The 26,287-nt window shown below is 39.1% G+C and overlaps 1 protein-coding gene across 1 annotated transcript in view; it reads right to left on the bottom strand.

The window, feature by feature from the left end:
- LOC126190909 (synaptic vesicle glycoprotein 2B-like) overlaps positions 1-26,287 on the bottom strand; it is a 249,317-nt gene that overhangs the window by 92,317 nt on the left and 130,713 nt on the right. Inside the window, exon 5 of the mRNA XM_049931539.1 lies at positions 23,472-23,593. Coding sequence (XP_049787496.1) covers positions 23,472-23,593 — 122 coding nt within the window. The remainder of the gene's footprint in view (positions 1-23,471; positions 23,594-26,287) is intronic.

The following is a 26,287-nucleotide window of genomic DNA, read 5'->3' as shown; positions in this document are numbered from 1 at the left end:
GAAAACCTAGCGTAGTTTTCGCGTCTCGTATTTCAGTGAGTGTTTCTTGATTATCAGAGTAGCTCATCAGAAGATTATCTTGGGAATTTGTCACCGTATAGGGTAGGGTAAACATAGTCATGTGTAGGGACTGTGGTTGTTGTGAGCGGACGCAAGGAGAATTGGCCACTCTTCGGGGGCAGGTGGAGGCTTTGTCTGTTAGGCTCATCGAGCTCGAGGCGCAGGCGTCGGCTCGTAGTGGCGTTGGGGCAACTGTGGTGAGACCTATGCCTACTTCGGTGGCCTTGGAATCACATGGAACCCCTGATGTCGCTGCGTCTTCCGGCAGTGAGCATCTTACCGGTCAGCCATCACTCCAGGGTGAATGGCGGACAGTGGTGGGCTCGCGCGTGCCTGGCCGAAAGGCGAAGGTGGGATCTGGCCGCGTGGCGGCTGCCTTACCCCTTTCCAACAGGTACGGGGTGCTTCCTAGTGGTGATGACATCGTTTCCGAGCCACCACAGGATGCCTCGCCTGTTGGGCCAGTGGCCGATTCTCCGGCAAGGTCCCGACAGTCACAGAGGGCGGGCCTATTAGTTATAGGGAGCTCCAACGTTAGGCAGGTTATGGAGCCCCTCAGGAAAATAGCGGGTAGGTCGGGGAAGAATGCCAGTGTGCACTCGGTGTCCTTGCCGGGGGGTCTCGTCCGTAATGTGGAGGAGGCCCTTCCGGCAGCTATTGAACGCACTGGGTGTGACCGGCTGCAGATAGTAGCACATGTCAGAACGAATGACGCCTGCCGCTTGGGTTCTGAGGCCATCCTTGGTTCCTTCCGGCGGCTGGCTGATTTGGTGAAGACAACCAGCATCGCACGCGGAGTGCTAGCTGAGCTTAATATCTGCAGCATAGTGCCCAGAGTTGATCGCGGTCCTCTGGTTTGGAGCCGTGTGGAGGGTCTAAACCAGAGGCTCAGACGACTCTGCGACTATAATGGTTGCAAATTCATCGACCTCCGTTATTGGGTGGAGAACTGTAGGGCCCCCCTAGACAGGTCAGGCGTGCACTACACACCGGAAGCAGCTACTAGGGTAGCAGAGTACGTGTGGCGTGCACACGGGGGTTTTTTAGGTTAGAGGGACCCCCCCTTGGGCGAAACGATAAAATACCTGACGGCTTACCAGAGAGGACATTATCATCGTTGATAAAGAACGTCCGTCCTCAGAGACCAAAAACAGGAAAAGTTAACGTAATATTGGTAAACTGCAGGAGTATCCAGGGCAAGGTTCCTGAATTAGTATCTCTTATTGAAGGAAATAGTGCGCATATAGTATTAGGAACGGAAAGTTGGTTAAAACCGGAAGTGAACAGTAACGAAATCCTAGACACAGAATGGAATATATACCGCAAGGATAGGATAAACGCCAATGGTGGAGGAGTATTTATAGCAGTAAAGAATTCAATAATATCCAGTGAAGTTATTAGCGAATGCGAATGTGAAATAATCTGGGTTAAGCTAAGTATCAAAGGTGGGTCAGATATGATAGTCGGATGCTTCTATAGACCACCTGCATCAGCAACCGTAGTAGTTGAGCGCCTCAGAGAGAACCTGCAGAACGTCGTGAAGAAGTTTCGTGATCATACTATTGTAATAGGGGGAGACTTCAATCTACCAGGTATAGAATGGGATAGTCACACAATCAGAACTGGAGCCAGGGACAGAGACTCTTGTGACATTATCCTGACTGCCTTGTCCGAGAATTACTTTGAGCAGATAGTTAGAGAACCAACTCGTGAAGCTAACGTTTTAGACCTCATAGCAACAAATAGACCGGAACTTTTCGACTCCGTGAATGTAGAAGAGGGTATCAGTGATCATAAGTCAGTGGTTGCATCAATGACTGCAAGTGTAATAAGAAATGCCAAGAAAGGAAGGAAAATATATTTGCTTAACAAGAGTGATAGGGCACAAATCGCAGAATATCTGAGTGACTACCATCAAACGTTCATTTCTGAGGAAGAGGATGTGGAACAAAAATGGAAAAAATTCAGAAACATCGTCCAGTACGCCTTAGATAAGTTCGTACCGACTAAGGTCCAAAGCGAGGGGAAAGATGCACCGTGGTATAACAATCATGTACGAAAGGTACTATGGAAACAAAGAAAGCTTCATCATAGGTTTAAGAGTAGTCGAATCATAGCTGATAAGGAAAAGCTGAACGAAGCGAAAAAGAGTGTAAAGAGAGCAATGAGAGAAGCATTCAACGAATTCGAACATAAAACATTGGCAAACAATCTAAACAAGAACCCTAAAAAGTTTTGGTCATATGTAAAATCGGTAAGCGGATCTAAATCCCCTATTCAGTCACTCGTTGACCACGATGGCACCGAAACAGAGGACGACCGAAGAAAGGCAGAAATACTGAATTCAGTGTTCCGAAACTGTTTCACTGCGGAAAATCGTAACACGGTCCCTGACTTCAGCCGTCGCACGGACGCCAAAATGGAAAATATTGAAATAAACGATATCGGAATTGAAAAACAACTGCTATCACTTAGTAGCGGAAAAGCATCCGGACCAGACGAGATACCCTTAAGATTCTACAGTGATTATGCTAAAGAACTTGCCCCCTTTCTATCAGCAGTTTATCGTAGATTGCTGGAAGAACGTAAAGTACCTAGCGACTGGAAGAAAGCGCAGGTCGTTTCCATTTTCAAGAAGGGTCATAAATCAGATGCGAATAATTATAGGCCTATTTCGCTTACGTCAATCTGTTGTAGAATAATGGAACATGTTTTGTGTTCTCGTATTATGACGTTCTTAGATAATACAAATCTCCTTCATCATAACCAACATGGATTCCGCAAACAGAGATCATGTGAAACTCAGCTCGCCCTATTTGCCCAAGAAATTCACAGTGCCGTAGACACTGGCGAGCAGATTGATGCCGTATTCCTGGACTTCAGGAAGGCATTTGATACGGTTCCGCACTTACGTTTAGTGAAAAAAATACGAGCTTACGGAATATCGGACCAGGTTTGTGATTGGATTCAGGATTTCCTAGAAGAAAGAACACAACATGTCATTCTTAACGGTTCAAAATCTGCAGATGTAGAGGTAATTTCGGGAGTACCGCAAGGAAGCGTGATAGGACCTTTATTGTTTACAATATACATAAATGACTTAGTTGACAACATCGGTAGCTCCGTGAGGCTATTTGCAGATGACACGGTTGTCTACAAGAAAGTAGCAACATCAGAAGACTCGTACGTACTCCAGGAAGACCTGCAGAGGATTAATGCATGGTGCGACAGCTGGCAGCTTTCCCTAAACGTAGATAAATGTAATATAATGCACATACATAGGGGCAGAAATCCATTCCAGTACGATTATGCCATAGGTGGTAAATCATTGGAAGCGGTAACGACCGTAAAATACATAGGAGTTACTATCCGGAGCGATCTGAAGTGGAATGATCACATAAAACAAATAGTGGGAAAAGCAGGCGCCAGGTTGAGATTCATAGGAAGAATTCTAAGAAAATGTGACTCATCGACGAAAGAAGTAGCTTACAAAACGCTTGTTCGTCCGATTCTTGAGTATTGCTCATCAGTATGGGACCCTTACCAGGTTGGATTAAAGAAGAGATAGACATGATCCAGCGAAAAGCAGCGCGATTCGTCATGGGGACATTTAGTCAGCGCGAGAGCGTTACGGAGATGCTGAACAAGCTCCAGTGGCGGACACTTCAAGAAAGGCGTTACGCAATACGGAGAGGTTTATTATCGAAATTACGAGAGAGCACATTCCGGGAAGATATGGGCAACATATTACTACCGCCCACATATATCTCGCGTAATGATCACAACGAAAAGATCCGAGAAATTAGAGCAAATACGGAGACTTACAAGCAGTCGTTCTTCCCACGCACAATTCGTGAATGGAACAGGGAAGGGGGGATCAGATAGTGGTACAATAAGTACCCTCCGCCACACACCGTAAGGTGGCTCGCGGAGTATAGATGTAGATGTAGATTCCATTTCAAGTCACTTTGCAGCATTACACCTAGAAACTTAATCAATATGACTGTGTCAAGCAGCACAGTACCCATGCTATACTCAGACATTATGGGTTCGTTTCTTCAACTCATCTGATTTAACTACTATTTTTCTACAATTAAAGCAAGCTGCCCTTCATCACACCAACTATAAATTTTGTCTAAAATATCTTGTACCCAGCTACAGTTACTCAATGTTGACACATTCCTATACACCACAGTGCCATTTGTAAAAGGCCACAGATTGCTGCTCATCCTGTCTGTCAGATGATTTATGCACATTGAGAATAAAGTAGCCCTTTCGCACTTCCCTGAGGCACCCCTTGTGAGGAAAGAGCAAGCTGAGTTTTGCATGAATGATGCTTGCTAAACCCATGCAGATGTGTTGACATAAGGTTCTCTACCTCAAGCAAATTTCTTGTATTCAAACTCAGAATAAGTTCAAGAATTCTGCAGCAAACTGATGCTAAGGATATCAGTCTGTAATTTTGTGAGTCTGTTCGTTCACCCTTATTATATACAGGAGTCGTCTGCACTTTTTTCCACTCATTGGGACTTCACACTGGATGATAGATTCACGACAGATGCAATCTGAGTAAGAGGCCAATGTCACAGAGTCCTCTCTGTAAAACTGAATCATGATTCTATCCAGATTTTGTGACTTACTTGTTTGCAGCTCTTTCAGTTCCTCTCTTCACAAGGGAAGTCTATTAATGTGCCCTCCATACAGGAGTCTGTGTGACAGTCAAATGATGGTATGTTTGTACAATCTTCCTGAGTGAATGATTACGTAAAAGTGAAATTTAAAACTTCAGAATTAAGAAAAGAATAGACTGCTACTCATCATGTAGAGGAGATGCTGAGTCACAGACAGGCACAACAAAAAGACTGCTAAACATGTGAGCTTTTGGCCAAAAGGTCTTCTCCTAAGAAATACAACACAAACAAATTCATGCAAGTGCAACACACACACACACACACACACACACACACACGACCACTGTCTCCGGCCACTGAGGCTGGGCAGCGAGCAACTGCGTATGATGGGAGAAGCAATCTGGGAGGTGGGGGCTAAGTAGGTGTCAAGGGGGAGGGGTAGCACAGTAGGGGTAGGGGATGGTAAAGTGCTGCATCCGGGCACATCCTGTTCGCTAATAACATCAGCATATGCGTACTGTATCCAGCCCAGAAACTTTGCAGTCAAAAGCAGAAAGTTCTATGAATATATTTTCCGAGTGGTTCACTGAAAACAAACTCATTGGAGATACTGAAAAAACAGTGTGTGTTTACTTTCCTAATCAAATGTCTATTGAAGCACAATTAGAAAATGAACCCCTTGATAATGTAAGAAATACAAAATTTTTTGGTCTGTGGGTTCAGCAAGACTTAAAGGTTGGACACACTTATAAATAACTTGTTCAGAAAACTGTCATCCATGTGCTGCAGTCTAAGAATATTAAAGCCAACTAAAAGAACAGCACCACAGACATACTGAGCACAGTCAATTCACTGCTTCATTATGCCATCGTTTTCTGGGTACACTCAACCCACATTGTAAAGGTTTTTAGAATTTAAGAAGGGGCTCTAAGAATAATTTATGGCCTTAAAAAGATGAAGTTCTGTAAATTTCATTTTACTGAGCTTGGCGTTCTGAATGTTCCAAGCTTGTTCATTTATCAAACTGTCCTGTTCACTAGAGTCTCCCTGTTGAAAACAGATAAACTAACAAAGAAAAAAATGTGCACAACTGTTGTACCAGAGGTAAATCAAATACACACCAAAAGTATCACAGAACAACACCCTGTCAGAGGAAATAAAGACTGCTATGTATCCAATATAGAAAATTAAAATAAATGCATTTCTAATAAAGCACTGTTTCTATTCTGTAAAATAATTTCTGATTGTGTAACAAATTTGCCTGCTATTTGCTGATACTATGTATTACTACAACTTTTGTTTGACCTGTCCACTGTCAAGTGTACAGCTGTATGACAAAACTGGACCAACAAAAAACCAGTCAACGGATGTGGTGGGGACAGGGTAGAGCAGTTGTTAAGTGCAGTTAGCCAGTTAGTCGGAGGGAGGACAGCCAAATGTGTTTAATTCAGCATCTCTCTATATGTAGCCTAATGCTTTGTTTTACACCTATTATGCAGTTATCTCTGTTTCTATAGAAGTTTCTTTACAGTGACTGTATACCATGGAGGATCTCTCCCATTATGAACTGTTCTACTGGGTACACATCTATCCAGTGCAAAGTTAACTATTCTTTTAAACTTGCTGTAATTCCTCTACGTACTCCTGCCCTGTAATGACAGTTTCAAGTTCCTCATTGAGGTATGACACTGCTGATTTTTTATTTATTTTGCTGAAGCTATATATCTTTCTTCTTGTTTTAGTTGTAATTTGCTAATCATTGTTGCCACAACCACAGAATGGTCATTGATACCAGTTTCGATGTGGACATCCTCAGATTAGATTAGATTTGTTTTCTGTTCCATAGGTCCCGTACTGAGGAGCTCCTCGTGGATGTGGAACATGTCAATATTATTTTTAAGCTGAAATAACAATACTAATAGTATGAATATATACAATACATCATTTGTTTCTATTAAAAAATTCATCAATGGAGTAGGAGTTGGCCACTAGTAAGACTTTCATGCTCCTTTTAAACTGATCTTTATTTGTAAGAGGTCATGTCTGTTTTTTGTCATTAGATCCAACATATTTTCATTGTGAATGGGGCTGATAACTCTTTGTTGTAGGTAGTTTTCAGAGATGGCATATATTAATGTTTCACAGGCTGAAATAACAATACTAATAGTATGAATATATACAATACATCATTTGTTTCTATTAAAAAATTCATCAATGGAGTAGGAGTTGGTCACTAGTAAGACTTTCATGCTCCTTTTAAACTGATCTTTATTTGTAAGAGGTCATGTCTGTTTTTTGTCATTAGATCCAACATATTTTCATTGTGAATGGGGCTGATAACTATTTGTTGTAGGTAGTTTTCAGAGATGGCATATATTAATGTTTCACAGGATGTCTTATCATGCCCATCACTAACAAAACTGTATTTTTTCCAATTGTTGGATGATGCAGTGTGATTAGGGAGCTTACATGCAAATAAACTGAGGTTTTCTCTACAGTTTTCAGTTACACCTGGAGATGAGTCTGATGGGTGACAGAAGGACCCAGTTACCATTTGGTGCCCACTCCTGGTCAGTGGATTTGAGTGTATTGTCTACTGCAACAAATACTCCAACTCCATTTCCAGTTTGCCTATCCTTTTGATATACACTTTAATTTTCCCCAAAAATCTTACTGCTATCAATTTCAGGTTTCATCCCACTTTCTGTACCAGTATTATGTGAGTTACATTGCTTTTCAAGAGTGCTTCAAACTCTTCTACTTTGTTGCAAGTGCTAAGGCAGTTTACCATTAGGATGTTAATACTGTCACCTATGGGAGGAATTTCTTTCAGTCTTATACAGGTACGTCTGGGTTTCCTACAGCTATCATAATCTGGACTGGATGGAGAGTCACCTAATCTAAATCCATTGTGAGCACCTCACACACAGTCAGCAACCTGAGTAGCAGCCTCTTATGTGTAGTGCACACCTGACCCATTTATGGGAACTGTACAGTTCTCAACCCTATAGCGCAAGTCCAGGGAGTGGCAGTGTGGCTTGTCACAGAATCTTCAAAGTCTCTGGTTCAGTCCTTCCACTTGACTCAGAACCAAAGAGCCACGATCAGTTCTGGGGACAATTCTGCGAATTGTGAGCTTTGTTGAAACTCCGTGCACAAGGCTGGTCTTCTCAACCTTCTCTGTCAGTCACTGGAATGACCCAAGAATGAAGTTGGAACACAGACAACAGATATAATTTGTTCCATTGTGTGCCACAATCTGCAGCTGGCTGCATCCTGTTCCTCAATGGCTGATGGAACAGACTCTCCAACACACTGAATGAGGCCCCCAGGCATACACAGTGAGTGCACCTGGTGTCCTTTCCTCCTTGGTGCCATTTCCCTAAGGGGTACCATCAACTGCAAATGATTAATAGACCTCTTGACCACGGACAAAACAGGTTACCCTGAAACAGGTGAAATGAGTCCCAGTGGCTCAGTTTCAGTTTCAGTGAATGACAGCACCCCTAACTTGTTGATTTGGGGAATTGTTTACAACATCCTGGGTCCTCCCTGGTCCTCATCAACCCTGTACAGGACACCTAGACCTACCACTGACATACACTCACGATCAAGTGGATGAGTAATTACAGATCCTGTACTTTCTGCAGAGGAGACAGGATCCACAGGAGAGGACAGTGCTTGAGGTATCTCTGGGGCTGGTATCACAGGTACATGACTCTTGGCAGCTCTTCCAACACACCATTTTGAAGGAGCTGTCAATTATTTGACAATAGTCAGGGTAATTTTGAGCAGAATGTCAACCAGCTCATCCTGTGTTCGAGAACAGTATTCACAGTGGAGCTGCAGTCTGGCTGGTGCAGTGTATTACAGGGCAGTGAATAAATAACTTTAACTTAAGCTTTCTGATTATCTTTTAATCTGCTGAGCTAAAAAGTTGCTAATTTCCTAGAAGAATTGAAGCAAATACAGAAATGGGACTTCTATTAAGGCAACAAAGAAACCCGTGGTAAAAATTATCAGTTTCTTAAAAAAAAATTAGGTTAATTATAATCATTAGCTAATTTAAAAAACAGAGTTAATTTATGATAAATATAGATGATATATAGGGCTGAAATTAACCTGAGTTCACCTACATCTGTTACTCAGTCTAGGTAATTTCACAATGAAACTCAGTTTATGTTGACTGAAATGAACACTTCCTCTCCTATGTCATCTAATCTGTCTCTTTGGTATACGTTCCATTCCTTGCTAAATTTGAGTGCAAAAACTTTCCATCTCAAACTACCACCTAGCCTACAAGATCTCCATGTGCACTCCACAAAAACTCTTCTACCCAAGTAACTGCTTACTTTATGTAGAGCACTCCTGAATTATGGGGAATCCTATAATTCTTCACCCATAGGAGCTGAGGATGCCTCAGTCTTCCTAGATCATCTTCAGATCTATGTAGTCACATTAGAACTGTGTCTGCATCAGAACTACACTTCATAATATGTGACAGTATGTTTCTTCGTCGGACTCAAACCACACACGAAAGTTTGATCTTGCAATTTGTAACTTATGAGCAATGTCACTCATTTTTTGATAAATGGGTCATATATGGCAGATACTCTTTCATTTTTTTAGATCTTTATTATTCTTGGTTGTGAAAGAAGTACACCATGAATCATGATGCTAAAGTTCCACTATATTTGGCTCTGTGATGTAATCCCTGATAGGTAGGAAGAGAATCTATCTTTTCATCATGTAAACTGTTATGTATTACTTCACTGTCACACTGACTACTAAAAAAGCTGTCCTGTGCCATTGATGCAACTCACTACTGTGCTGGTGTTCTCCCAGCCATAACTACGAATTATAATGCAACTAACTGGGCTCTCCCCACCAACACAGCAGCTCTAAACACACACACACACACACACACACACAAAGTTGTTTTCTTAGGGCTGTCCCTCTATCCTGCACTAGCTCTTTCCCATCCTGCTTCACTTCCCAATGTACAACACACAACTGTCTGTACCCACAGATGGATGAGCTGCCTTTGCTGCCATAGCCATTCCTTTCTCCCTGCTGTATCTCCCTATCCTTCTGCCATCCTAGACCATCCAATCGACTCGGGATAGCATCAGGACAGTGATCTTGTTGATACTACTTCCTTGGTTCATGAGTGTCACGTTGTGATGACGCTCGCCTGCTTTCTTTGTTTGTTGTCCTCAGAGTTGATGTACTGCATTGCTACACTGGCCAAAAAATGGGTTGTGGAAGTGCAACTACTGTCTTCTGTAAATGATGTAGCTGACAGATGCACAGTTGTGTTTCACAGTCTTTTACTTTCACTGTTGACAACCCCCAGTATTACACAGTTATATGGCCAGTGCACTATAAGTTTACTTTCAATGAGCCTCATTAATAGGTTGCAGGCAAACATCCACATACTGCTACAATAGTTTCCTGTTGAACATCTATGAGCAGTAAAAGCCTAACCACACAGTTCTTGAAAAATAACAAGGTATGTATGGAACAGGCACTGTCATTGTTTTTACACACGGCCTAATTGTGTTACACTTATTTCATGGATGCATTGTTGTTGATCTAACCAACACAGATTCCTCATCTGAAACTTGGGCGTGGACTGACTGTCTCGAGACCAAAAATTGGTCCCTTATATATCATCACAATAATAGCTGCTAAAACTACAAATTGTTCAAAGTTAAAATTACAGAAATTACAATTTAAACTTAACTCATTAAATTAACTGAATACATCAAAATACTGGTTCTTTTTAACAATTTCTTCTACTATGAGGGTTAAGCTGAATTATTTGTTTAAATGATGAAATTAACATATATCATTATGCAAACAATACTTTTGACAAAACTGTTAATTAATTTGGAAATAATTAAGAGCCAGCTTTGCTAACATGTTTTTGAATAGAGCCAAATAAATCCTTTAAGAACACTATTAGTTGTTCCTCCAAATGTTTATAATTATATAGAATTTATATTTGTTTATAATTCAACAATAGCATTTAAGTTTTGAAACAATTATTGATTTCACCCTATGACTACGCATAATGAAAATAAATTAGAAAATCAATTACATACATAAAAGTAAGCACAAAATTAGGTCTGATGTTATGTTCTTCAAAACTGAGTGACAACCTCTCTCTTTTATGAAAATGCAGATTGTACTCACATTTGTTAATAGTAAAAAAAAAAAAAAAAAAAAAAAAAAAAAAAAAAAAAAAAAACGAATTTAAGGAGGCAGATGGCAAAACAAGAGGGGAAGTAAAAATATCCCACCTTGCTTTGTCACAGTGTCAGATATATGCACAATATTTCGACGAGACAGCTGCTCGTCATCTTCAGGTGCTGGCCGACATGTTGCTGCAATGGCTCGTCAGTATATACGCTGGCTCACTAGAGAATTGCAGGTGCCAAGTGCTACGGTATAACATCATCATAGACGAATCATAGAGCATGGCGACCTCCAGTGTCCCCTGCCATACACACGGGCCACAGGCTTCTCATTCGCGATGCAGGAAAAGTGTGGCTGCAAATAGCAGCACAGTGCAGGTGCGGGCAGACTGTTGGCACCCAGCTGAAATGTGTGAACTTTGATTTTCCATCTGTGTTGACTCAGATTCATTTGACTGCAGCCGACGATGCCATAGTGCTGCCAGTGTTGGTTCGCATGCATTGCTGAGTTGAAATCCTGTGTGTCTATTCTTCAGGTCATTACTTATATGAATTTTGACTGCTTGTTTAGTGATGGAATCCCAGTATGTGGAAGCGGGCGAAAGGATCTTTGTCTCTTCATAGTTCATGCTGTGTCCCATGTTAAGACAGTGTTCAGCCACAGCAGACTCTTCTGGCTGACCTTGTCTGGTGTGACGTCTATGTTCAGCACATCTATCCTTAACAGTGCAACACGGCTGGCCAATGTATGATTTCCCACATTGGCATGAGATTTTATATATCCCTGATCTCCTTAGACCAAGGTCATCTTTAACAGAACCCAGTTTAGTTTGCACTCGCACTGGAAAGCAGAAGGTACATTTTATTTGATGTTTTTTGAACAGCCTGCCAATCTTAAAGGACACGCTGCCAACATATGGTAGTAAAACCATGCTCATGGAGTTCTCTGTTTCTTCTGGCTGTACTGCGGATCTGTTTATCAGAGTACCCGTTCTGTGCAAACACAGAGCAAAGAGGGCTAAGATCTGCTGGTAAGCTCCCCGCATCAGAGATAATTATGGCCCTATGAATGAGGGTCCACAACAGACCACTGTGTTGAGATAGGTGATGGCAACTTGTAGCTCATAAATATAGGTCAGTGAGAGTCGGTTTGCAAAACACACTGCGACCCAAGAAACCATCTTCTTTCCTGTGGACCAAGACATCAAGAAATGGGAACTCTCCATTTTTCTCCACTTCCATGGTGAAGCAAATGCTGGGATGGAGGGAGTTAAGATGTTCCAGAAATGCAGGAAGCGTTGCTGCTCTGTGTGGCCAAACAACAACATTCACATATCTCCAGAAACATTTGGGTTTCAACACTGCTGACTGAAGTGCTTTATCCTCGAAGTCTTCCATAAAAAGGTTAGCTACTAAGGGAGACAAAGGGCTACTCATAGCATCACCGTCAGTCTGCTCAAAATATTGTTTTTTAAATAAATAGTATGTCAAGGTAAACACTTGTTTGAAAAGATGTAAGATGTCCTCCTCCAACTTTGTTTCTATAAGTTGTAATGAATCCACCAAAGGCACTCGCGTGAACAAAGAGACCACATTGAAATTCACTAAAATGTCAGTTGGTTCGAGACGCAAAGTCTTCAGTCATTGTATAAAATCTTCTGAGATTCAAATGTGATGTTCACATTTTCCTACTAGTGGGCTTAGAAGAGAGGCCAGATGTTTTGCTAGGTAATACATCGGGGCTCCTATATTGCTCATGATGGGGCAAAGAGGAGCCCCTTCCTTATGGATCTTAGACAGCCCATAGAGTTGTGATGGAACTGGTGCTTGTATTCTTAAGCTCTTTTTAAGATGTTCAGGAAACTGGCTGGATTTGAGGAGTGCGGATGTCTTCCATTGTACAGCATCAGTTGAATCCTTCTGGAGATGGCGATACGCTGAGTCCTGCAGTAAATCCGTCATCTTGCCAAAATAGGATGTTGCAGGAAAAGGACAGTAGCATTTCCCTTGTCGGCAGGTAAAATCACTATTTCTGTGTCTTTTATTAAGGAACAGAGAGCTTTCTTTTCTTCAGTGTTGATGTTTTGCTTCGGTGCAGGTATCCTGGTTGTGGCCCTGCAAGCTTCTTGTCTTATTTCTTTGGTAGTTTCACTCAGCACTTTTGAGACCCCCTTGCTCAACAGCACTGACAAGATCCTTAATAGGCAAGGTCTTTGGAGTGGGTGAAATATTTAGCCTCTTTTCCAACACCGATATCGCAGTGTGACTCAGTTGTTTATCTGTGAGATTAAGCATAGTATGTCTACAAGGATTTACTTTCTTGCGATGATTGGCGTGTAAGGCAATGGAATTTCAAAGTTGATACTATCTTCTCACCAGTCCTTCCTTCTTACTAATAACTTACTGTCATCCTCTATTATCATTAATGAACATTTCAGCACAGTTCTAGTCACCTAAGAGCTTCTGAATTCTGTTTTTGTTTTGTACTGAACTGGTGATGGGTATGCATAGTACATATAGAGTGGATAAGGTGTAGCAAAAACTGCTTCCTTACCAAGTCTATTGTTCAGAATTGTTCATGTATTTCTTTTCTCATTCAGGAAAACAGAGAATGCTATTTGAAGGGAATGTTGTAATTTTGTGACACAGGAGTGATAAGATTGTCTTGTACATTTGGTGCTCTGCAGCTTGTAGAAATTGTGAATGTGTCACATTAATAATTAACTGTTTGATGTAAGCTGCTTGTTGGTACTAGATTGTTTTACCAGACCAGTTTCAGTGATGGGTAATGCTTGAAACTAGTCCAGTAAAATAAACTGTGGTGGCTATCACCCACAACAACACCTGTATGTATCCCAAGTTTCCTCCTCGGTGAACCCATTGACTAACGACGACCACGTACAAGGTCAAATTCACACCAGTGCAGTTACAACAATGCCACCCACACATAACCGTTGGCCACTGAAATTTGCTTATCAGACCAATGGTTTCTGTTCTGGATAGTGCAGTGCTTATCAAGTGACTCATCCACCATCTTCAGACATCAGTTGTGCAAGTGAAATGCTTCAATACTGTAGTTCAACTTACGATGTTAGTCACAAAAAATTGAAAGCCACAAATGATCTACTATGGAACCTCATCAACATATCCTACTTGCAGAAACACTTTTCAATGACTTGACGGCAACATTCCAGATGCACGGATTCATTTTCACTCACCGTGGGCAGCACATCTACTGCACCACATGTGAATTTCTTCAACCCACCCACATGCTGCCAGTCCTGGATTTCGGACACAAACATGGCACATACCCAGTTTTGTCCAGACCAAACTCAAACTTGGCCTATGAATGTTGACAGTTTATTTCTAATTAGTGGTGCTGCTAATAAACATTTACATCAGGAATATTCCAGTGACACACAACAACATAACCCCACTGGTCACGGCAGTGCTTGCCACCATGCACCATGGCAATTGCATCAGCATTCTCCCTTACACACAGCGGCCGAGTCCAACCAACTTTGCCCAGTAACTTCTGATTCTGATGCCACTGCATCTTGCTGGAGCAACCACCTTCACACATCAACACACCCTGCCTCCCCATGACCTGCTCCACATATGCACCTGTACAGAACATCACCACCTGCATTGGACCTGGGCTAGTGCAGAATTCTGGCAAGCATACCACTCCTGTGCCTGCACAGAACATCCCTATCCACATCACTTCCAGGCCTGGTCAGAATGTTGCCGAGCAAGCCACACTCTCACTTATGCAGAACATCGTCAACCGTGCTGCACCTCTGCAACCACCACATGTGCCCAAGTCCACTGAATCGGGGTAGAGCAACTTCTGTCAGCAGCATACAATGTACACCCCTGCTGCAGCTTAATGGAGTGACCTGCAACATCTGCATCTACATGGTTACTCTGCAGTTCACACTTAAGTGACTGGCAGAGGGTTCATGTGTAGCAGAGCAAAGTTGGGATTATCCTACTGGCTCTTGTACCACTCCTGATGCCAATACATTTTTTTTTCTTTTCTGATCTCTTTTCAGTATTAGTGCATATAGAATAGTTATATACAATGACTAAATTATTATCCATGCAGTTATTTCACAAAATTTCACTATTCACTGTAAAATTACCAATTTCTAATGTTAAAAGCATAAGTTTGGAATTGAGGTACTGGTGGAAGTAGGGCTTTGAAGGGAGGTCACGAGCTGTGCTTGGATAGCTCAGTTGTAGAGAACTTGCCCATGGAAAGCAAAGGTCCCAGGTTCAAGTCCCAGTCCAGAAGAAACTTTTAATCTGGTAGGGAGTTTCAATAGTATGTTTAGTTCATATGGAAACATTTTGTTTACAGAAATGTTTTTAATTTATGATACCTCTAAACAATGTGCAAATCAAAATTCAAAACAGATAAAAATTGTTTTTTCTAAGATTGACACAGCTTATTTGAAAATCCCCATGCTCCTTTTTCAAGCAAATGTCTTACTTCCTCTGAAAATTTAGCGTCTCAAAAGTTTTTCGTATTTAATATTTTCATGTACAAAAACATTCCATTGTTAAACAGTAATTATTGCCAAAATCTTGTGTTACAGTTTAGTAGCTTTGATTTTTACGCTTACAAAACAGATGCCTTTAGTGCAATAACCTGTTAGTTTGTTAATTATTCCAATTAGAAAATTTCGTTTTCTCAAAAATTCTTGGCAATCCTTGGGAACCCCACGCACATAATACTTCTCTCTTATAACATAGTACCTATTATTTTGTTCTTTTATAGTTAAAAGAAATTTGCTTCTTTGCCTGATGTGTCTTTGTGTATTTTATTTTTTCTGTCTCTTATGTTAATATCTAAAATCTAATAGTCTTGTATTTTACTATTTCATAATTTCCGTAATACATGTGTCTATAAATAGGAGTTACATACAAAACTCGGGAGTTAGTAACAAGTCATCAGTGAATGCTCAATCTATGTCCAGTATCTTGCATTCATCATGTAATTTTCAGTTGGTCATTGTTCATAACTCTTTATGCAAACTTTTATGTCTGCCAGACACTATGCTGCAATGTCTCTTATCAGTCAGCCTATGACTAGGAGTAAATACTTAAAGATCTATTCAAAACATGATTACTTATGAGCCACATGTTAATCTTCACTATGCTGATTTTAGCCTTTGTAGGTTACTTACCTGTGATGTTAAATTGATATAGTTACTGACGTACAAGCTGATTATTGAAAGTAAATTTAATGCTATTAAATGCAATGCTGGGTTCATTATTTAATAATGGTCCACCACAAGAAATAATCACAGGATGAAGAATAAAGAAGAATATCCAGAAGACTTAAGGGGCACAAAAAACTATGCAGTGAAGGTATATGTGGAATAAGTAAATAATTCTTGTCTCCGTTAAAAACAGGAATTCTGCTGTGAAGGTATGTTGTTGGGCAAATTCTTGGGGCCATTCTTCTTTATAGTTGGAATCAATTATTTGTCAAGTTGTAACGCCGGAAATGCATATCCTCCTATTTCCATCTATTGTACAATAACTTTTTTTCCTTATTTTGTTTCCTGAAGATATGACGTTTCTGTGTCTTAATATATTGTAATTGTTTTACTATATATATATATGATTACTTATGAGCCACATGTTAATCTTCACTATGCTGATTTTAGCCTTTGTAGGTGGGTGGGTGGATGGATATGTGTGTGTGTGCGAGTGTATACCCGTCCTTTTTTCCCCCTAAGGTAAGTCTTTCCGCTCCCGGGACTGGAATGACTCCTTACCCTCTCCCTTAAAACCCACATCCTTTCGTCTTTCCCTCTCCTTCCCTCTTTCCTGATGAGGCAACAGTTTGTTGCGAAAGCTTGAATTTTGTGTGTATGTTTGTGTTCGTTTGTGTGTCTGTCGACCTGCCAGCACTTTCATTTGGTAAGTCACATCATCTTTGTTTTTAGGTATATATATATATATATATATATATATATATATATATATATATATATATATATATATATATATATATATATATAGTTTTGTCTTTAAATATGTCTGCTTGTGTCTGTATATGTGTGGATGGATATGTGTGTGTGTGCGAGTGTATACCCGTCCTTTTTTCCCCATAAGGTAAGTCTTTCCGCTCCCGGGACTGGAATGACTCCTTACCCTCTCCCTTAAAACCCACATCCTTTCGTCTTTCCCTCTCCTTCCCTCTTTCCTGATGAGGCAACAGTTTGTTGCGAAAGCTTGAATTTTGTGTGTATGTTTGTGTTCGTTTGTGAGTCTGTCGACCTGCCACCACTTTCATTTGGTAAGTCACATCATCTTTGTTTTTATGTTCGTGTGGAGAACCAAAGTGTTTAAGATCTTTGGTAGTGTCAACTTTGCCGCATGGAGCGCGGGCAGAGAGAGTCTGGCTGGAGTAGAGCTGTGGAGCAGGTGTGTTGTGTGACGCTCCCGCGAGTTGTCGCGCTTCTGGGGTTTGGCAGCATGTAATTGCACTCGACTTGCTATGATAGTTTCTGACATGGTGTCGCGGACGGGAAGCGTTAGCTGGCACACATCAAGAGCCCGTTTCGGCTGGAGGCCATGTCGAGAAGAAGGCGCGCCATCATCCAGCTTCTGCAACAGTGACGGCTGACAATGAGTGACTGTCGCCACCTCCTCGATCGACGACTTCAAACCTTCAATCAACCAACAAGGAAGACTGGAAGCACATAAAGTTTTAGAACTGTATGGCAGACCTCAGCTTTTCAAACTGTTAAATTTTTCTCACTAAATTACAACAACGTTGCATGAACCTTTGTTGCTCATTGTCCCAATTGCATTACCAAGCAGGGTCCCTTCCTTTTCCAGAATGAACCCGAGTGTCTTTGAAATTCAAATGCCAGCATTAAAGTAATATCATTCGATTTCACTGCTTTAATTTTAAAGTTCCGTTAAGGTATTCATAGCTGGCTACAATATTTAGATTACACAAGCACAAATTAAGAGTGCGAGTTTTGTTACCATATTTTAGCTTACCTGTAACTGCAGCTCAGCTTGGTATGTACTAAATTTTACTATTGTTAATTGTTCAGAATCATTTAATTCAAGTTCAAAGTTAAATCTCTTATTTCTAAATTGCGTAGATTCAAGTAGCTTTTGAAATGATTGTTGAGGTAGCCCAAGACTAACCGTATTTTACTGAATTTCGATGTGCTTCAGAAACAAAGCTCACTATTAATTTCAGTCACTAAATTAACTTTCAGTTTTTCGATTTTATTAATTCTTTTGCTAAATTAAGTCAGAGTGTAGTGAAATTTATTTCTTCTGACAAACATTCAGTTTTCACTTAACAACACGTGTCAACCTTCAGTTGTCACGCTTTTAGTGCTAATTATATGTGCATTAATTTTTCATTTTCAGTTATTATAGTAGTTGTCCATAGGACTGGTGACCGTAATTTTCCCCAAATCTCAAATATCTAATTAACGCCAATTAATTGTTAATGTAACGACTGCACATTTACTTTCTTTATTAATTTTACCCTTTTCTCAAAATTAATTTCCACCAATTTCATTTGCATTTTTCCTTTCATTTAGATGTAACCTTTTCCTCCCTCTTTACCGACAGATTAACTTCGGTGACGATTGCTTTTTCCCAAATTCCCATTAGGTACACGCGGTTTAATTTTTCACTGTCATTAAGGTTGATAAGTGAGGGGGAGGTTACACAGTAATAGACATCACCACTAAGTTATCTGCTGTGCACAACATGCTGCTTTAGTATTGTACTGTGCTATGCAGAAACTCCTGGACTTATCGCTGAACTGGTTTGCATCTAACAAACTGCTCTGCAATCGTGAAAAAGCACATTACCTTCTGCTAGAATTGTCTAAGTACGTAGGATATATAACAGTAAAACATTTAGGCATACATATTGACTCTGAACTGGACTGGGAGAAACATATTATCAATGTCTGCAGGTAAACTGCATGAGTGTACTGTCTTCTACTGCAGAAACTGGCAGGCTGAGTCACTGATGAGTAACTAAGAATGGTTTACTTCAGTTGCTTACTGTCTCACAGTTTTTTATGGTCTGTTGCTATGGGGGCACTTTGGTTGTCACAGACATCCTAAAAATACAAGCGAAGGTACTTAGAATAATGTGCAAAGTTGGCCTGTTGTTATGGGTCAATCTAGCTATTCTGCAGCCATCCTAAAAACACAGAAGAAAGCATATAAATGTGATATCTGTTCTTTCGAATGGCCAATGATCTCTTAAGTGCAGATGCACTTTTATGGAAATCGGCAAATGCTGCAAGTAATGAAGATAATGGGCAATGGCACTACATTTGTAGTGTGTATATAAGTTGACAATGACCACTGTGTATGGATGGCTTACTGGTCAGAGCAACTGCCTAGTAAACAGGAGACCTAGGTTCGAGTACTGGTCCACCACAAATTTTTAATTTTCCTCACTGATTTTTCACAACCAATGTCTGTAATTCATTTGTGACAGAAGAAAGTAGTTACAATAATGTGTAAAGCTGGTCCCAAGGAATATCATTCACCTCTCTTTGTCAACATGAAAATCCTTGCAATTATTAACATCTTTATTTATGCTACACTAGTTTATGTTAAGAGCAAGTAGAACAAGTCTGAGAATAGAGTGGTTATCCTCCAGCCCGTCAACCAGCTTCAGAGCCATATTCTGGAATCTGTGTATCTACCAAGAATCCACCTACTATAATGAGCATGTGGCTGGTGAGTCCATAGATTATTTTTATCTGATGTATTTTCCAATTTACTAAACAACTGTGTTGACAATAATACATTATTCAGCAATCATGGCCAGAATACAACAATGACATGAGTAAAGAAAACTGCCTAATCATACATTGGATGTGTGGAGCAGTAGGTAGGGTACAGGTACATAAATAAGAATTAGAACACAAGGAACCTCATCCAAATGGCCAGAAGACTCTACTCAAATTCCAGAATAATATTAAGTGGCATTGTGTACAGGAGATCAGTGAATGACAGCTATGTGCAGAGAATAAACAGCAACATTAAACAACAGTGCATTGAACTAGGAGTTGTTTTCATTGATCCCAACAAATTTCTAAGTGCGAAGTGTCTTGTCATCTACATCTGAATAGGTTGGGCTCAAAAATATTCAGTAAGATGTTCATAGATACTTGCCAGGTCATAAAAAACAAGGGAAACTGATAAGAAGGGATGGGGGTGAAAAACTTGTGCAGCTTTAAGAAAGACAAAACCAAACTGTTATCAGGAAAGAAATGTGCTAAGCCCATAACTAATAGTCACAGTAGATATGTTATCCACTGGAATATAAATGGTTTAAACACTGATGCTTCAAACAATGAAATCATTCTGTCAGAATGTGCAAATATTAGAGTTGTTTGTTTAAATGAGTACTGGTTTACTGAGGACACAATTAAAATCCTAAACAAAATAGGGAACTTCAGATTTGCAAGTAACTTTTGCAGAAGAAACAAGTCATATGGATGTTAACGTATACTTCTACATAGTGATATAAATTGTGAGACCAGAAACTGTTTTAATTATTTGAATGAAGAATGTGTGTTTGAGAGCTGTTAAGCAGAAATAGTGGACTCACTAGCAAATGTTATTAATCTCAATATACAGAATTCCAACGATGTCAACAACAGAACTGTTCTTATCTAAACTTCAAATTATGCTAGAAAAAAGAAAAAAGAACAAGAATTGTAATATCTGCTGTTTTTAATATTGATAGTAGCTACACTTCAAGATTCACTGACTTAGTAAAGGAATATGGTTTCAAATTGAATTTCTTTGAATCTACCAGAGACAATGGGCAATCAGCAACATGTATTGACAATGTTCTAACTAATTATGTGTATGATGATTTGTATAAATTTTGTCTACATCTAGGTATTTCAGATCATTGTGCATTGTTCATTGAGCTGCCACAGACAGATGGGAAGATTTCATGTATGAGAACCCATAAGAGCAGGAACTGTAGCAAAGAAAACATGGCCTTTTGATCATTGTAGCTCAAGTGATGAAAACTTTGAGAAATTCGGTAATAGTTTTCTTGGTGTCTTTAATGAAACATTTGCACCTAGACTCTGCAGCAATAAAATAACAAATAAGTTAAAGTGGATTACTCAGGGCATAAAAATTTCCAGTGTAAGAAAAAGGCAACTGCACAGAGAACTAAAATATACTAAAGATATTGATTTCACTAAATATGTTAGACTCTATAAAACCATATTTAAAAGAGCTGTCAGGCCAGCAAAACCACTGGCAAATAAAAGGCTAATTTTAAATCAGAAAAATAAGGCAAAGGCTATGTGGCCAGTCATTAAATCTGAGTTAGGTGTTAAAGCCTATAAGATTGAAGGAAATACTATTGTAAGTCCAGCTCAAATACAAGAGTACTTTAATGAATTCTTTATAAATGTAGAAATTCTGATGTAGATGTTCAGATTATCACAACGAAGTAAATCCCTTTGACTTAGATGAAAAATCTGATAACTTTCCAAAATACTTAAAAGTTTCTACAGAGGTTGTAGAAAATGCTATTCTAACATCGAGAAACAAAAAATCTGCAGGTTGGGATGGAATACCCACCAAAGTTATTAAAGTGGCACACAATAGAATTGCAAACCCACTAGCTCAAGTAATAAATCAATGTTTTGAAGATGGCTGTTTCTCAGAGGTACTGAAATATGCTGAAGTCAAACCACTCTTCAAGAAGGGATCATGAGAGATCATGGGAAATTATCATCCTATCTCGGTTCTCCCAATCCTAGCTAAAATATCTGAAAAACTTACTGTTGCACAAATCCAAAACCTCATTGCAAAATATTCTGTTGTTCTAAACAATCAATTTGGTTTTCAGCAGGAGAAAAATACCACAGATGCAGTAAACAGTTTCATTTAGAAAATAAGTACATCAATAGACAAGAGAAATAAAGTGGCAGGAATTTTCTGTGACCTCACAAAGGCATTTGATTCTTAAACAATGCATTGCTTGTTTACAAACTTGAAAAGTATGGCATTAGCAGCAGTGCCCTACAATGGCTTAAATCCTACTTATCAAACAGATAGTAAAGTGTTAGCATCTCTTCAAATGGCGCATATTGTTTTTCTGACTGGAAAAAAATATCTCACTGTATTCCACAAAGCTCCATACTAGGCCCAATTAAATATCAGCTACCCATCAGTTCTGTTTGCAGATGATACTTCTGTCTTAGTTGAAGATCGGGATTTCAGAAAAAATTCTCAGATCTGTGATCAGAACCCTTAGTACCTTAGAAACTTGGTTTCAGTTGAATGGGTTGAATCTAAACATATCCAAGACTCACATGATGCAGTGCAAAACCAAACAGTCTGAATGTGATCAGATTAAGATTGTACACAACAACCACGATATAGAAGAAAGTGACTCAGTCAAATTCTTAGGTTTAAATGTAGATAAAAATTTGAGCTGGCAGGCACACATTGAATACCTAGTAAAGAAACTGAGCAGCTTTGCATCTGCAAATCAAATATTATCAACTGCAACTGACATGGACACATGAAAAGTAGCACATACAAACTACTTTGAATCCATTATCAGGTATGGTATTGCTTTTTGGGGTAATTCAACAAACATAGTGCAGATGCTAAAAATGCAGAAAAAAATTATTCAAAATATGTACACTGCAAATCACAAAGAACCATGTCAACCATTATTTAGAAGACTTAAAATATTAATGATGCCATCCTTATACATATATGAGATTATTATATTTTTGTACACCAGACATGAATTATTTGAGGGAAACCATTGTGTCCATTCACATGATACTAGAAACAAAGAAAATTTTATGGTCCCCACCCACCACCTCAGATGGTATGCACAGGGACTTCAATACATGGGAATGAAAATTTGTAATAAATTAAAAGGCAACAAGCTGATGCAGATGAATTTAGGTTCACTTAAAAGAAAGATATATCAGGTACTGACACTAAAGTGTTATTACTCAGTGGATAATTCATGCAGGACAAACTGGAAATTTGAGCTGGGTACAATGTGGTACATATTCCAAGAAATATCCTTGTAGCATTATTATTTATTGTTGTGATATTATTTGTTAATGTAAAAATCATTGTAACTGTATTATAAATTTTTGACATGTCCCCTGTATGAAAACCAAATGGACTGCAAATGTACGTCATGAGATGAATAAAATACAATACACAATTCACATAGTACCTCAATTTATGAATTTGAGTTGTTCTTCAGAGTGCACAGATCCATATGTCCATACACAGATAAATTATCTCAACTTTGGGTAAAAGGTTGCCTGTACACTCCTGTATTTTGCTAATATTTCCAGTAACTGTCATGGGTAATACACGACTCAGAGTAACATTTTTCACAGCTGCTAATTCACTTTTTCTCACACCTGATGCTTGTCACTAGTCCACATCTTTTCGTACATTCTGTTACATATATTGGAGTGTTAAGTATTACTTAATACCTGAAAACTAATACAAAGCATTATTAACTACACACTTAAAATGGATATTTGACTTACCTGGAATAATAATGGTTGCAATTGCATACAGAAATCCAGATAGTACCATTATTCTTGTCCTATACTTAAGGCTATGAAATTCTGATATGAAAGTTAGTCGAATAGCCATTGGTCCAGAGAGTCTGAAACAAAAATAGGAAAATTTGTTAACTGCAGACATGATATCTCTATTAACTGTAGCCTTGTAACTATAATGATAAAAGACACTATGTGGTTCCCTTTTCATAAGCAAGTGAACCAGATACGAAAATCTGTCACTGTGTCAACTACTTTACAGTATTTTTGTAAGGTTCAACAAACTCTTATTGGAGACTATGTAAGAGATAGTTAAAAAACTCCAAGGTAATATAATGTGAGATGATCCAACACATTATGTCATACATAATGATGAATTATGTATAACCTACAGCAGTTATCAGAGAATGTATGAAAAACAGAAGCATAGATGTGACATTTTACACCAATCAATATTTAAACAGGAGAAGGATGTGATACTGTCACAGGCACATAGTCGCTTCTAATGATCACACAATAAGAAATTTTTGTTCACTGCTACCTTTACCAAGTCACTCACTTAATGTCTATATTTTTCAAAAGAAATTTACTTTGCATTGTGTTAGATTGTATGGAATTATGTTGGATTGGGTTACTGTCCTTTTTTTCCCTTCCACAGATTAGATTCAGTTTCTGTTCCATAGACCCAAAAATGATATGATTTTCATGGGTGTGGAATATGTCAGAAAGCTTAACATAAAAAAACTATTTTATCGTATTCCATTTGTACACTTCAGTGTGATATAGCATATGCACATTATTTGTCTTCATATACTGAATGTTATGCTATCTAAACACAGCTACCTCTGCCTTTTATTAAAATACAAGAGGATTTACTGGTTGGAGGAGTTTCAATGAAACCAACACATTTTTGGATGTTATAAAGCCAGATTGCCACACACTAGAAATTGGAGTTTGGATAAGCAGGAGAGTGGAAGTAGCGCTAATATCATTAAGTTATGAGTCAGTATGTATGGCTGAGTACATTGTTATAATTATTCAGCTTAATTTTTTTGTAATATGTTATTATCCTACGAGTATTTATCCTTCATTGGATATTAAGCCAAAAAATCATGTTTGTGACATATATGCCAGTTGTATTGTTACTCACATGCCCCACAAGGAAATGTGACAAAGTGAGAAGATTGGTAAATGCCCTAGTACTGTATCTGATGAGTATATTGTGAAGACTAAGTGGATTTCACAATACAAATTTGACAGGTGTAGGATGGAGAAAATCCATCTTATTTGAGGGCACAGCTTCAAGAGTTAATAGATAATAGAGCCGTCCGCGGTGGTCTAGCGGTTCTGGCGCTGCAGTCCGGAACCGCGGGACTGCTAGGGTCACAGGTTCGAATCCTGCCTCAGGCATGGGTGTGTGTGATGTCCTTAGGTTAGTTAGGTTTAAGTAGTTCTAAGTTCTAGGGGACTTATGACCTAAGATGTTGAGTCCCATAGTGCTCAGAGCCATTAGATAATAGTGAGTAATATCAGCAATACTCTCCTTATATTTTATCATGAAATTTGTGAGTGCAATCTGAAATGAGATGGCTTAAGAATTTCTTTGTGCTTAAGAATATTTTTTATTTTTAGGAAGTGAAATTTTTTATGTTTTGAGCAATGGATTAGCTGAGAGAATAAGGTGTGAAAATGGAGCAACTTCTTACAGAGTGCAATAATGTAGTGGTATATAAGAAAAGTAGCAACCATCAGAATAAAGATACTGCAGTTTGGTGGTAGATTAAAATATGGAGATAATAGATAATAGAGCCGTCCGCGGTGGTCTAGCGGTTCTGGCGCTGCAGTCCGGAACCGCGGGACTGCTAGGGTTGCAGGTTCGAATCCTGCCTCGGGCATGGGTGTGTGTGATGTCCTTAGTTTAGTTAGGTTTAAGTAGTTCTAAGTTCTAGGGGACTTATGACCTAAGATGTTGAGTCCCATAGTGCTCAGAGCCATTAGATAATAGTGAGTAATATCAGCAATACTGTCCTTATATTTTATCATGAAATTTGTGAGTGCAATCTGAAATGAGATGGCTTAAGAATTTCTTTGTGCTTAAGAATATTTTTTATTTTTAGGAGGTGAAATTTTTTATGTTTTGAGCAATGGATTAGCTGAGAGAATAAGGTGTGAAAATGGAGCAACTTCTTACAGAGTGCAATAATGTAGTGGTATATAAGAAAAGTAGCAACCATCAGAATAAAGATACTGCAGTTTGGTGGTAGATTAAAATATGGAGATTGTGATGTGCCTAAGTGGTGTGGCTGGAGTCACAAGGAAATTAAACACAACCTTAGTTACAGATCAACAGTAAGTGGCTAATGATATAAATATGATCATTTATTTATGTATTGTTAGAGGTAACTCTTTTGTTTAAAATGTGATGTAGATGTATAAAAAAGTGGAAGAAGCTGTAAAATGCTGATGCTGATGATAGTACAGAAGCTCTGTGGCTTTAAGGGGTTACTGTAGCAAGGAAACAGGCCATCATACAGTTCTCTATGGCCATTGTTAAAACGTACTAATAATGTTGTTGGTCTGTTGATCTTCAATATTCCCTAAGTTTTTAGTATGGGCTTTAATGGCAGTTATGTAGAGATTTAGGTCCTGAGCAGAACAGATGTTTGAGTACCAGACAGGTGAACTGACTTTACCCTAATACTAAAAATTTATAGCGAATACATAGAAAGTAGGATCCTTTATTGTATGATTATATGATAGTGGAACAAACACTGGTAGCATTTACTTCTGTAAAATATCTG

This window comes from Schistocerca cancellata, chromosome 6 (genome assembly GCF_023864275.1).
Source record: "Schistocerca cancellata isolate TAMUIC-IGC-003103 chromosome 6, iqSchCanc2.1, whole genome shotgun sequence".
Taxonomy (NCBI): Eukaryota; Metazoa; Arthropoda; class Insecta; order Orthoptera; family Acrididae; genus Schistocerca; species Schistocerca cancellata.
This window is presented reverse-complemented; position numbering and strand designations above follow the sequence as displayed.